At 35.5% G+C, this 12,562-nt stretch overlaps 1 protein-coding gene across 2 annotated transcripts; it reads right to left on the reverse strand.

The window, feature by feature from the left end:
- Positions 1-5,109: 5,109 nt before the first annotated feature.
- On the reverse strand, positions 5,110-11,742 carry LOC110738894 (polyadenylate-binding protein-interacting protein 11-like). Of its 2 annotated transcripts, XM_021919350.1 has the most exons (11): positions 11,373-11,742; positions 10,631-11,289; positions 10,427-10,537; positions 10,152-10,196; positions 9,989-10,061; positions 9,780-9,892; positions 9,564-9,623; positions 9,409-9,456; positions 9,257-9,325; positions 5,700-5,761; positions 5,551-5,608 (listed from the first exon to the last, which is right to left on the reverse strand). In XM_021919350.1, the coding sequence occupies exons 2-11, from the start codon at positions 11,201-11,203 to the stop codon at positions 5,551-5,553; spliced, it is 1,212 nt and encodes a 403-aa protein (XP_021775042.1). In that variant the 5' UTR covers positions 11,204-11,289; positions 11,373-11,742. The 2 variants fall into 2 exon arrangements, with proteins under 2 accessions (XP_021775041.1, XP_021775042.1); XM_021919349.1 differs by lacking the exon at positions 11,373-11,742 and having other exon boundaries at positions 5,110-5,608; positions 10,631-11,203.
- Between the last annotated feature and the right edge of the window lie 820 nt (positions 11,743-12,562).

Here is a 12,562-nt window from a genome sequence, read left to right on the forward strand (position 1 = left end):
GGCCCGGTGTCTTAAATTCTTGAAATTCTAGGGGTTATATCTCGGGGTCATATAATGCCGTTTGGAACCATATATGATCATTATTTGTTCTCATAAATGTTCGTGGTAGGTTTAAGTTAATGAAATTGGTGCAAGTTGTAAACTGGTATATCGGTCGTTTAATGACAAATTGGATGGTTCTACCCACCCAATTGGACTCCCGGAGGATATCAGGGACCATGGTAAACATTTCGGCATTTATTATTTTCTGGCGAAAAAAGTCAAAAAGTTTGGGATGTTTTCTGAGAAATTTGTGATGTCTTGATACCCGGTGTCGAAAAGTTTTGAGATTTTATAGGGTACATCTCGAGGTCAATTCCGTTTGGAACCATATATGATTATTATATGTTGTCATAAATGTTCGTAGTAGGCTTGAGTTAACTAAATCGGTGCAAGTTGTAAAACGGTAAATTGGTCGTTTAAAGGCAAATATGATGGTTCCAACCACCCTATTGGACTCCCAGAAGGCATTAGGGACCATAATAAACGTTTCGGCAATTTTTATTTTCGAACGAAAAAAGTAAAAAAGTAAAAAAAAAAAAAAAAAAAAAAAAACCAAAATAGAAAGCTAATATCCACACTTTTGAGAAATTTTGGAGGTTTCGGGGCCTGGTGTCAAAAGCCTTTAGATTATAGGGGATATATCTCGGGGTCATATAATGCCGTTTGTAACCAAATATGATCATTATATGTTGTCATAAATGCTTGTGATAGACTTGAGTTAATGAAATCGGCACAAGTTGTAAACCGGTAAATTGGTGGTTTAAAGGCAAATTGGATGTTTCACCAACCCAATTGGAATCCCGGAGGGTATTAGAGACCAAGGTAAAAATTTCGGCAATTTTAGTTTAAGGACCAAAAAAAGTAAAAAAAAAAAATAAATCATAAATCAAAGGCTATATCCACGGTTTTTGAGAAATTTTGAAGGTTTCGAGTCCCGGTATCGAAAAGCCTTGAGATTCTAGGGAATACATCTCAGGGTCATATAATGTAGTTTGGGACCATATATGATCATTATTTGTTGGCATAAATGTTAGTTGTAGGCTTGAGTTAATGAAATCGTTGCAAGTTGTATACTTGTAAATTGGCTGTATAAAGGCAAATTGGATGGTTCCACCCACCCAATTGGACTCCCGAAGGGTATTAGGGACCATGGTAAACATTTCGACAATTTTTATATCCGGGAGAAATTTTTTTTAAAAATTCCATGATTGAAGGCCAATATCCACGCTTTTTAAGAAATTTCGACTGTTTCAGGGTCCGGTGTCGAAAAATATTGAGATTTTAAGGGATACATTTTGGGGTCATATAATACCTCTTGGAACCATATATGATCATTATATGTTGTCATAAATGTTCGTGGTAGGCTTGAGTTAATGAAATCGGTGCAAGTTGAAAACCGGTAACTGATCGTTTAAAGGCAAATGGATGGTTCCACCCAGCCAGTTGGACTCCCGAAGGATATTAGGGACCATGGTAAACATTTTGGCTTATTTACGGGTGAAAAAAATTCAAAAAATTCCAAAATTGAAGACTAATATCCACGTTTTTTGAGAAATTTTGGAGGTTTCGGGTAGAGCTGTCAATTCGGGTAAACATGTCCGGTTTGGGTCGTTAATAGTGGGTCGGGTCAATTTGGATTAACTCCATAACCTATGCGGGTCGGGTTTGGGTTGGGTCATGTTTTAGTCGGGTCACGTCGGGTCATATTTCTTATCTGGTTTGGATCGGGTTACATTCGGGTTGGGTGAACAATAGGTCGGGTTTAATTTGGGTTTTCACGGGTTAAAACGGATTAGGGTAATTCTTGGGTTCGATTCGGGTTCGGTTCAAGTCAATAATTTGCAGGTTATAATCAGGTCTGGTCATTTTCAAGTCGGGTCATTCCCGGGATCAAGTCAGGTTCAGTTCAAGTCAATAATTTACGGGTTATAATAAGGTTGGGTCCTTTTCAAGTCGTGTCATTCTCATATTCAAGTCGGATTATGTTCAAGTCAATAATTTGCAGGTTACAATTTGGTCGGGTCATTTCCAACTGAAGTCATATTCGGGTTTAACTAACTATAAATAGATAATTATCATTTTTATCAAGCTAATTATTTCCTTTACTGTAATATATATCGCAATATACTAGGAAACTATAGTCTATAATTTAGGAAGATAATTATCTCCTTTGACCATACAACTAATATATATTATATTTAACTCTTAAATTTGAGGATGATGAGCCTTTCTTTTGCTGGCCTAGACCGACTGTTGATCTCTCTAGACAAAATGATTTGATTAACAATAATAAGGTGGTCTAAATTGCATTTAAGGTGATTTGAAATCGGGTCAGAAACAATTTAGGTTGAATTTAGGTCGGGTCAATAACAAGTCGTGTTGATTTCGAGTCAGGTTAGTAACAGATCAGGTTGAATTTTTTGGTCGGGTTAGTAATAGGTGTGGTAAAATTCGGGTCGGGTCAATAACAAGTCGGGTTGAACTTAGGTCATATCAATAACAAGTCAGGTTGATTTCGGGTCGGATTTGTAACAGATTGGGTTAAATTCAGGTCGGGTTGAATTCAGGTCAGGTTAGTAACAAGTCGGGTTAAATTCGGGTTTTGACGGGTTAAAACGGGTTTGGGTCAATTTCGGTTCAAGTCGGGTTCGGTTCATGTTAATAATTTACGGGTTACTTTCGGGTTAGCTCATCTTCAGGTCAGTTCATGTTCGGGTCTCACATACTCGGGTCAACTCGAGTCTAGGGTTGGTTTCAAGTCGAATCAGGTCGGGTTTGGGTCACTATTTTTTTGGGTTCATATGGTCGGTTAATAATCGGGTTTTAGTCGTTATTTCGGGTCGGGTTAACTTTTAACAGCTCTACTTACAAGCATATAGATATCAATGGCCAAAATAGGGAATACATTAGAGATTGTGGAAGTCATATAATTATAGACATAAGAAATTTGCTGGGGATGCAAAAATGAGAAAACTATTTAATTAATAAGTTGTTTATAAAATAGGGATACAACAATACAAGTCATACAACTACTCTCCAACCGTATAAATATGAGAGTTGACAATATTAGTCAACTAGTTTGTGAATAGCATAAAATTCTTACTTTAGAAGAAGTATTATACTCCCTAGTACTTTTTTTTTCTTTTTTGAAAATATGAATTTGGATTATAATTGTTCCGGGTGTAGCTTTGGAGCCTAGCTAGGTGTCTAGACGTCGGTCGGGATACACCTGCACAATAACGGTGGTTATGCCCTCGGCCCCCTTCGATAGTAAAGTTAGTATGGTATTCAGTGGATAATAATGGATAAGTGATTAATTGTATATGTTTAACCTCCTTTTCGTTGTCTTTGGGTTTCTACTAGATGAACCCCGTGCGATGCACGGTTTGTTTGATTTTTTTTTAAAATAATGTTTTTTTTTGTATTTATGAACCTAAAATTTGTTATATATTTAGATAAAATTCCTAGTATTAAAAGATAATATATAGTATTTAATTAATTTAAACTTAAAAATCTCATTCGCCAATTTTGCTTACATGGCATTTACATTATTCAATTCTAAAATAAATTAATAATCTCTTATTTAATTGGCTATTACTAAGATTTATAATCCTACATGACGCGCTGAGAAAATTAGATCCTACGCGGCTCTCTAAAAACTCGGGAAAAAACTCCCCTTTATATATATATATTAGATTTATAGTTGTTCTATTCTTGATGTTGCAGGTTGAAGCCTGCTGAGCCCTGAGAGATTATCCCTGACTCTGAGATGGGCCTTCTGGGGTCAGTCATGAAGTTAAGCCCCTAGGATTTTCCTTGGCCTTGGACCGGGCTGGCATGAATGTGAACCTCTCAAGTGGTGCTGGGAGCACGGGGCAGCTTAACGGGAGCTACCCTATACAACTAGCCCCTCAAGAGGTGGTTTGAGGGTGTTTGAAACATTCTTCTACCCGGAGGTTAGGAGCATACCGGAGCTATCCCATACAACTAACCCCTCACAAGGTGGTACGAGAAACTTGTGCCAGCTCTTCCAAGTAAATAACTCCTGCCAAGTCACTATTTGACTGGATTTGATGACCGAATTCTTCCTCATACAACTAGCCCCTCCGAGTCTCATATTTGCACTCGACTGATTTGAGGCTTAGAGAGTTTGCTAGTGATCTTTATCATGCTGAACCATCATGATGAGACTTTGATTACTCCCGCTAAAGTTATTTCAAAGCGACGGGCTGAGGCTGAGCGAGGAGCTTTAATTACTCCCGCTGAAGTTATTTCAAAGTGACAGCTGAGGCTGAGCGAGGAGCTTTGATTACTCCCGCTGAAGTTATTTTAAAGCGACGAGCTAAGGCTAAGCGAGGAGCGAGGGGGGTTTCTTGAAGCCGCCTCCGAGGGCATAACCACCGTCATTGTGCAAGTGAATCCCGACCGACGTCCAGGCCAGACACCCAACTAGGCTCCGAAGCTACACCCGGAAAAATAATCTTAGTCAATTTCGGGTATCAGACATCTAATCCATAATCTACGTAGTAGTCTTGGACTCTAAAAACCTATGTAGTAGTCTTAGACAAAAATTGGAACCAACCCAGTTAAGTAAAAGATTCTCTCTTATAACTGAGCCCAAAACAATGTCCAGCGTTTTTGTTAAGAACATGTCCATAAGCTCAAACAAGTCCACAAAATTTGTGAGAAACAAACTTAGCTAAGCTAAACCATCTTAAATTCAAACATCAGATCCACATCTAATTTCATAATTTGTGACATCCAATCGATATTAATTTCAGATTGGATATTCGACCTGAAAATTTGATACATGACAGATTGGATTTTCAAATATCCCCCCCCCCCAACAAAAAAAAAGGCAACACTCCGTATTACTCTATATAGTATTTTGGATATCGAATACTTCATGTGTCATTCCAAAATTTTAAGATATAGGATATTTAAAGATATTTCAAATTTCAGATATCTGAAACCCATTTCGGATTGAATATCCGATCCGTGCTTAACCTATAGACAAGCAGCAGCATATATATGGGCAGTGAATAAAAAATAGTGTGCCCACAAACGTAGACCATACTCAGACAACATTCAAAATAAGAAGAGCTGAACAAGTCGGACCATCTTAAAAAACCAAAGAAATGAACCCATAAATTTGTTGTGGGCTTAAGAAAGAAAGTCAGAGAGCATCTGCAAAGATAGTCTTAAGCAGACAAATCTCCAGCATAGTTTTCAGTCATACTGTGCAGTGCAACATAAATTAACTCAGGAAAGAAGAGCCTCGGAACTTGCCTCCAAACTCACTACATGTTCAAATTGAACAAAGCCTTGAAAAGAACATAAAATACCTCCCTATAAGTAAAAGCAGGATACTGGGCCCAAGATACGAAAGGACAAAACTAACGACGCCACGAGTACCTTCATACTATTCTGTGTATCTATATATATTTATGTATATATATGTGGAGATAAAGATGAGCAGTGACTTGTCTTGGAGAAACCAATGACCATTCAGTGCAATGGAGAGCGAGGAGGACGAGGGCGAACAGGAGTCTTTGACGGGCTCACCCTGTATATGTAAAGAGTGTATTGTTATGATTTGCCCCTGAAATAGGATTATTTATAGAGCAAAAGGACATGAGTGCTGCAAGAGTACCAACCTGATAGGCAGTGATCCCAGCACTGCACCACTGCAGTTGAGAGCCGAAATTGCACTTTCAGCCTGTAAGCACCACAAGAGACATGTCAATTCTAATGACAAAAAAAAAAAAAAAAAAAAAAAAAAGTTCACAGAACCTCAAATAATGACAGACCATATAACAATTTATGACTTTGAAGTAAAAGAAGTGGATAATATCAATTACAAATTCTAGAGTGAGGCAGGGATAGATAATCTAGGGTTCACTTTAATTTGGTACCATAATACTCTCATAAAGAAAAAGAGAAAAAAAAAAAAAAAAAAAAAAAAAAAAACAGAATTTTGCATGCATATGTCTCAAAGCACAAAAAATGTAGCCCGCTAACATTCATCTACCAACTGCCATCAACTAAATGGAATTTCCAATAACCAGCAAGCATAATATAAAATAAAATAAAAAAATAAAATAAAATAAAAAAAGCACCCAGCCTACTTAAGGCAAAACATATGACAGTTGAATATCAAGCTTCAGCTACTATGGAAACAACCCCCTTCCCCCCTTTGACAGCCTGATAACATATGCCCATTCAAAGAACAGTCGCACAAACTTCAAAACAAACTGCAGATTGATAGACATAAAACTTTCAAAAGTGCAAAAGGTCAACTAAAATGTTGCAGTAAGGTTTGTAACTCTATCAAACTATATGCAAAAAAATAGTAGTAACTAAATATGAGTTTTCATGACACGAATTAAATAAAATGCCTGCGCCCTGCAGCTTTGTAACCAAGGACTTGGACATTACTTATGTCTTCATCAATTCCATGTTTAACTAATACCCTCCATTCTCACCCATTAGCCACTGGATCCTAGATTCCACCAAGGCATCATGATTCTGCAGCCAAAGCCCTAGCAAATGAAGAGACTACAACACAAGCAGAACAGCTATCTAGCAGAAAAAAATTTGTCATAGTCTTAGATTAATGATTTATAAATAATTTAACCCTTTCAATCACAATACCACAAGAAAATTAAAAGCAATAAAAACAGCGCAAGGCAACAAGGAAAACTCAAGGAGTCAAGGCCAAGGCAAGGCATTCTAAGACATGATAACAACGGTTAGGCCAAGACATGAATGAGATGGTTATGGGCACCAAGTAAGCCTCCCAGGGTCCTCAGAAGAAGCACCTTGTTGCATAATCTTGCGTCTTGCCCGGTAAAATAATGTTTCCAAAGAATACACAAAATCGGAGCATTTTTAGGAGATTTTGAGATCCGGTGTTGAATTCTTAAGGGATGGTAGGAGACGTATCCCAGGGTCATACAATGTTCTTTGGAACCATATATGGCCCTAAGTTAGTCACATAACCTCTTGTGGTAGCCAAAGAGGTGTAAGGGGCTAGATTGCCTATTTAAAGGAAAAATGATCGGTTCCAGCCACCCAAATGGCCTCTCAGGATGTCGTGGGATCCATAGAAAGTACCCAAACCTCTCTTTTTTTCAGGCCCAAAAAAGTCTAATATTATCAAAACTGAAGGCCATAATTCACACTTTTGGACCAATTTCAAAAAAATTACCCAAAGCCATTTCCAGATTCATGAAACCTAAGAAACATAATTGGCAAATATGACCACAATCCCAAAGCAAAGTAACTCTCTTTTTATATGACTCCTCACTCTTTCTGCTAGTCCTAATTTGACTATTAGAATATATCTAGCAACATAAATTTGTTCCTGACTCACTCGAATTCCAGTTGTAAAATTTAACATCAATTCAATGAAATGGTGACCCTAGATTTGCAGTTTAAAAATTCAAAAGGAAATGTAAAAATAAAGTCACTATGGTTTATGGGAGAGAAGTACATTAATATATCAAAAACTGAACATCTCACACAGCAAGCAAGATGGAAGACAAAAGCTAGCACTTTCATGGTCTTCTAGAACATCATTCTATATATTTTGAATATTTTACATGCGTTCTACAGTCATGAATCAGAGTATATTCCACAAAATAGGCAATAAAACTTTCATGGTACCAAACGTCCAAACCTCTACGTTTACTTATGTAAAAATAATATTATTTCAAACTACTTATAAACCATACTGATAACATCTAATGAACATAAGAGATAGAGGTGTACAGAACTACAGCCCCTCCATAGATGACAAGATCCCATAGTTATTTCGGTCTTTATGCAACAGGTTCTCAAAACATAATTGATTTGTCATGCCTACAAAATTCTCTAACCCCTAAAACAAGTTGATGTGTGTTTCTATAGCATGTAATTTCCCGTGACAAGCAGAATACAAAAATAAATCTAACCCACCTATTTATTTAATCTTTCATGATCCTTGGAAAGAATACTGGCTGAAATAGACTCTAAAAATGAATATGCCAATATAGGAACTTCATAATAAGATTTAGGACTTTTTTGTCAAAAACTACCTAATAAAACACATTTAATTAAGAAACTACCTAATAAAAGGTAAAATACTACCTTTGACCGGATTTTCAAGACATAATTTTGTGGCGTTGACCACCTCAAAACATCCTTAAAACCACCACGAGTGTTGGTTTTCAAGGTGGTAAGGCGGTAAGGCTATTTTGGGGTGGTTGGCTTCCGAGTTGTTGGGGGTAGGTTTGGGCTACGAGATTGTGGTTTTAGGGGTGTTTTGAGGTGGGTCAACGTGAGAAAAAATAGGTTAACGATAGAAATCCGACAAGAGGTAGTAATTTACAATATTTTATCCTTTTATTAGGCAGTTTTTCACATCATTTTTTTTTACTACGTAGTTGCTCACAAAATCTAGGATTTATTAGGTAGTTTCTTACAAAAAATCCTAAAATTGAAGTATACGAATAACGGATTGTGCTTCTATCCTAGTCACTCCCAATAATAAATATTCAGCGCAACTTATATCAAAAAAACCTTCATGGGCTGATGATTGTGTTCCACTAAGCCAATCCCCAAAGTCCCAAACTCCATATCCTTTAAGTGCTCTACAAGACTAAAGAAGTAAGGAAGGAGATCCCCAAGATGGTAGAATAGTTAACATTATGCCTAGCAATAAGATTAATTTTATAATAAAAATATTGTTTCTGTACCATACGACAGCAAGGGTGAATGCCATATCTCAAAATCCAAAGATAAAATAAGCACTCAATTTTAGAGTATTATAAAAGTATAATGCTTGTTTAAAAAAAACAGTCAATACCACACGAGAACCAAATATATATACCCTAGTATTAAATACAGTATTATAAATAAAAACAGTCGGAGAGTAACAGTTAATGCATATCCAAAGAAGGCACCGGAATGACTAAAACATTAGAACACGTGCAAGGTAAGGGAAAAGGGCAAAAAGCGCCAAATTTGAACTACACACGGTATAGGAGCCTAGCAAGTCTCCAATCCACTGTTTTTGATTCAAAGAGTTGACTAGACTACAACATTCAAGTCAAAAGAATATGTTGAAAACCCAAAGAAAGAAATATAGTTTCCAATTTGACATCAAAAGCATGAGAACTTCAACCATAAAACAGTAGAAAGAAAAGGGCAACAAGAGAGGTTCAGAAATTACCATAGCAAACTCCACAAAAGCAATGCGAGTTGAGTGATGATAGTCTCCAAGCAGCCTCAGGCGTTGTACCTAGAAAGTAAGAATCTTTACACATAAATTTTAAAATTGACAGGGCCCAATTAGTCAATGTTGAGATATGGTGAGCTACAAACCTCTCCACAAAATGATTCAAAGAACAGTTTGACTTCAGATTGTGTAACCTGCAATGAATATCAAAAAGCACATGAACTTAGCAATGAGAACTAGAGGCCAATCAAATGACAGGATGAACATACACACAAGTGATGGATGGTTGACTAAATAATACCTTCTTATCAATGTTGGTACAATAAACAGTTCGTGCACACATTTCTCTCTCACCTTCAGACTGCAGACAAAAGCCATTAATTACCTCACTGACATTAATAGTGTTTAAACATAAAGTCCATAATGATCATTATGTTGAAGCTTGTTTCGAGCAGTAAAATTTACTTGCTTGCAAGGGATAGATTACAGATTGCAGTAAGTGCAGTGCAGAACCAACCTTGGGCAAGAAAGTAGGATTAACAGGAGCAATGGCAGTCTTAGAAGGCAGCATCCTGACAGGATAGAACCCAAGCACTGTACCCGACAGGCTTAAAGCAGCATTAGCACCCTCTGCCAAAATAGCAAAGCCAAAACAAATCGCAACATGACAAACATAACCAAGCATGATCCCCAACTTATCAGCAAAAATAATGTTAAAGCCGTTACCTTCATCCATAAATTCCACGAAAGCAAAGCGAAGTACAGAATTCGGATCACCACAAATACGACAATCAACAACCTAAACCACCCCAACAAAAGAAAGCAATTCAATGTTTACACTTAAATACATCCAACCAAAACAACATACAGCTAAAAACAGCCCAATTACCGGTCCACAATTGATAAAAAGCGCTGCAAGTTGCTCTTCAGTGACCTGATACCCACCATTACACAAATGTCACAACACAAACTCATACCCAAAACAAGAAATTTCACAAGCAATTCACCCCAAATCTTACCAAGATAAAATTCTGATAGCTTTGTTCGATAATTCAATAGATAAATAACAAAAGACACAAACTTCATCAAAATATAACACACAGAACAAACCTAAATCAACAACAAAATTCAATAATCTTAACAATAATTGCAAAAATCCTGTACCTGCTGATCAATGTCCGAAACATACACGGTTCGCCGGATTACATCTTCCCTTTGAGCCATACTAGTACGGGTATTCATCCTCCTTTTCCCTTGACCATACCCATTTCTCCTCTGTTCATCCACAAAAACACACACAAACAAAAATCAATAAACCCTACCAAATAAATACACAAAAATGGCAATCAATCAGATAAATAAAATTACCCTTCTACCAGAGAATCCATTGACATTGCCGGCAACCGGACTCGGCGGCGCAATTAGAAAATTATTAACATAACCAAAATTGCCATTGTTATTACTAAACATATTATTATTATTATTATTCACATAATTTACAGGCACAAATTCCTTAGCCATAGGGTTTAGCTTCGATAACATCTCCTGTAAATCCCTAATTTCCTTCTTAAACCCTTCTTCATTTTTCGCATCAAAATTCTTTCCATTTTCATTTTTATTATTATTATCATCAAATTTGATGTTGCTTTGATGATCATCATCAAAATCATCATCATCAGTAACACCGCTATTCTCGCTACTTCCAGAATTTGTCAAGCCAGAATGATTATTTTCCAGATTATTATTATTATTGTTACTGTTACAATCATCCTCTTTCGCTTCACCAACAACAACGACGTCGTTTTTGGGCAAAGACTGCGACTTCAAACTGCATTTCTCACTCTTCTCGTTGTTGTTGATGTGATTGCCGTTTGATCGGTCGAGATCAGTCGTTTCGCAATGGTTTCCACCCGATGCGACACTGTTTTCCGCCACCGCCATGATCGCAACAACAAAATTTCACACTTTCTCGATACTACAAAATTTGATTTCCAGTAAAGATGAACAGCAACAACTCCTTCAATTTTCTGGACAATCGCCGATCAAAAAACAAATTAATAATCAAAACCAAAATTACATGAAAAAAAAATAGAGTGGAAGGCAAAATTACCTATGAAAATTAAAGAGAGGTGACGTCCATTGATTTGATTTGATCGATGAACAGAGAAAGGTCTTCTTATTAAGCTCTTCTTTAATGGCGGAGGAAATTACTGAAAATTATTTATAAAATAAAAGAAAAAAAAAAAAAGGTGTTACAGAAGAACAAAACACGACTTTTATTTTAATTTTTTTTTTTAAAGAGTGGCTTTTTAATGATGCAGTGATTCTTTTGTCTGCAAGAGTTTAAAGGGTGAGAGAGAAAATAAAATAAAGCAGTGTGCGTGTAGGCGTGTAGCTTCTTTGAAGAATCTATTTTTTATTTTTGCTTTTGTATTTAACTTATTATTAATTGAGTTGATATTGAAATGGTTAGGTTAATTATTTTTGTTAAAACTTAAAAAAAAAAAACTTTTTTTTTTAATTCCCTAATTAGTCAAGTTTTATACTAATTTCAGTATGTATGATGAAAGTTACTCTGTATACATGTTGGTTTGATTATGGAGTTGTAATATGGACTAAATTTAGAATCTAAATTTTATAAGATCTATTTCTTATGTTATTTCATTCGTTTTTTAAATATTGCTATTTTTGGACTTTTGACCATACAGATAAAAATATTATAATTAAAAATATATTTATTTAATAAATTTATTCATAAAAAATTATGTTAATTAATACTTTTATCAATATTACATAATATCTTTTTATTAGTATATTAAATTATTAGTATTATCTCTTTAAAAAAAATTATTACTCAAATTATTAGTATTATCTTAGACCGGATCATATTGTGGTTGATAAATTAAATATTTGAGGAGATGTATCTTTTAATTTGACTTTTGGGAGGGATTAGCTGACAATATTGGTTGAGCATTTATAATTTTAATAATTAGTGAGACTTTGGTGTTGTAAGGTTCAAAGATTAAGCTTTTAATTTCGTGAGACTTTATTTCAGGCATTGGTTTGGCAATATCACATGATGCTTCTTAGGTTTGACTTTACCTAATTAATATATTTTAATTTTTAAAATATAATTTAGTCACATAATTTAATTAAACCATTTTTCTTATTGATCATAATTTTTTAGATACATTAAAAAGGATAAACTTTAAATGAAAAGGATAAACTTTATAGAATAGAATAGTACAATCCATTAAAATTAACCTATCCTTTGTGATATTTGGATAAAGGATAAGATAG

Source organism: Chenopodium quinoa, unplaced genomic scaffold (genome assembly GCF_001683475.1).
Source record: "Chenopodium quinoa cultivar QQ74 unplaced genomic scaffold, ASM168347v1, whole genome shotgun sequence".
Taxonomy (NCBI): domain Eukaryota; kingdom Viridiplantae; phylum Streptophyta; class Magnoliopsida; order Caryophyllales; family Amaranthaceae; genus Chenopodium; species Chenopodium quinoa.

What these genes read in the sequence shown, in the direction of transcription:
- LOC110738894 (XM_021919349.1), bottom strand. Translation starts at nt 11,203, where the DNA reads ATGGCGGTGGCGGAAAACAGTGTCGCATCGGGTGGAAACCATTGCGAA. An exon ending in ATCCTACTTTCTTGCCCAAG is followed by an intron (nt 9,624 to 9,779) that starts GTTGGTTCTGCA and finishes TTTTGTCTGCAG; the next exon opens with TCTGAAGGTGAGAGAGAAAT. An exon ending in CTGGGATCACTGCCTATCAG is followed by an intron (nt 5,609 to 5,699) that starts GTTGGTACTCTT and finishes TTACATATACAG; the next exon opens with GGTGAGCCCGTCAAAGACTC.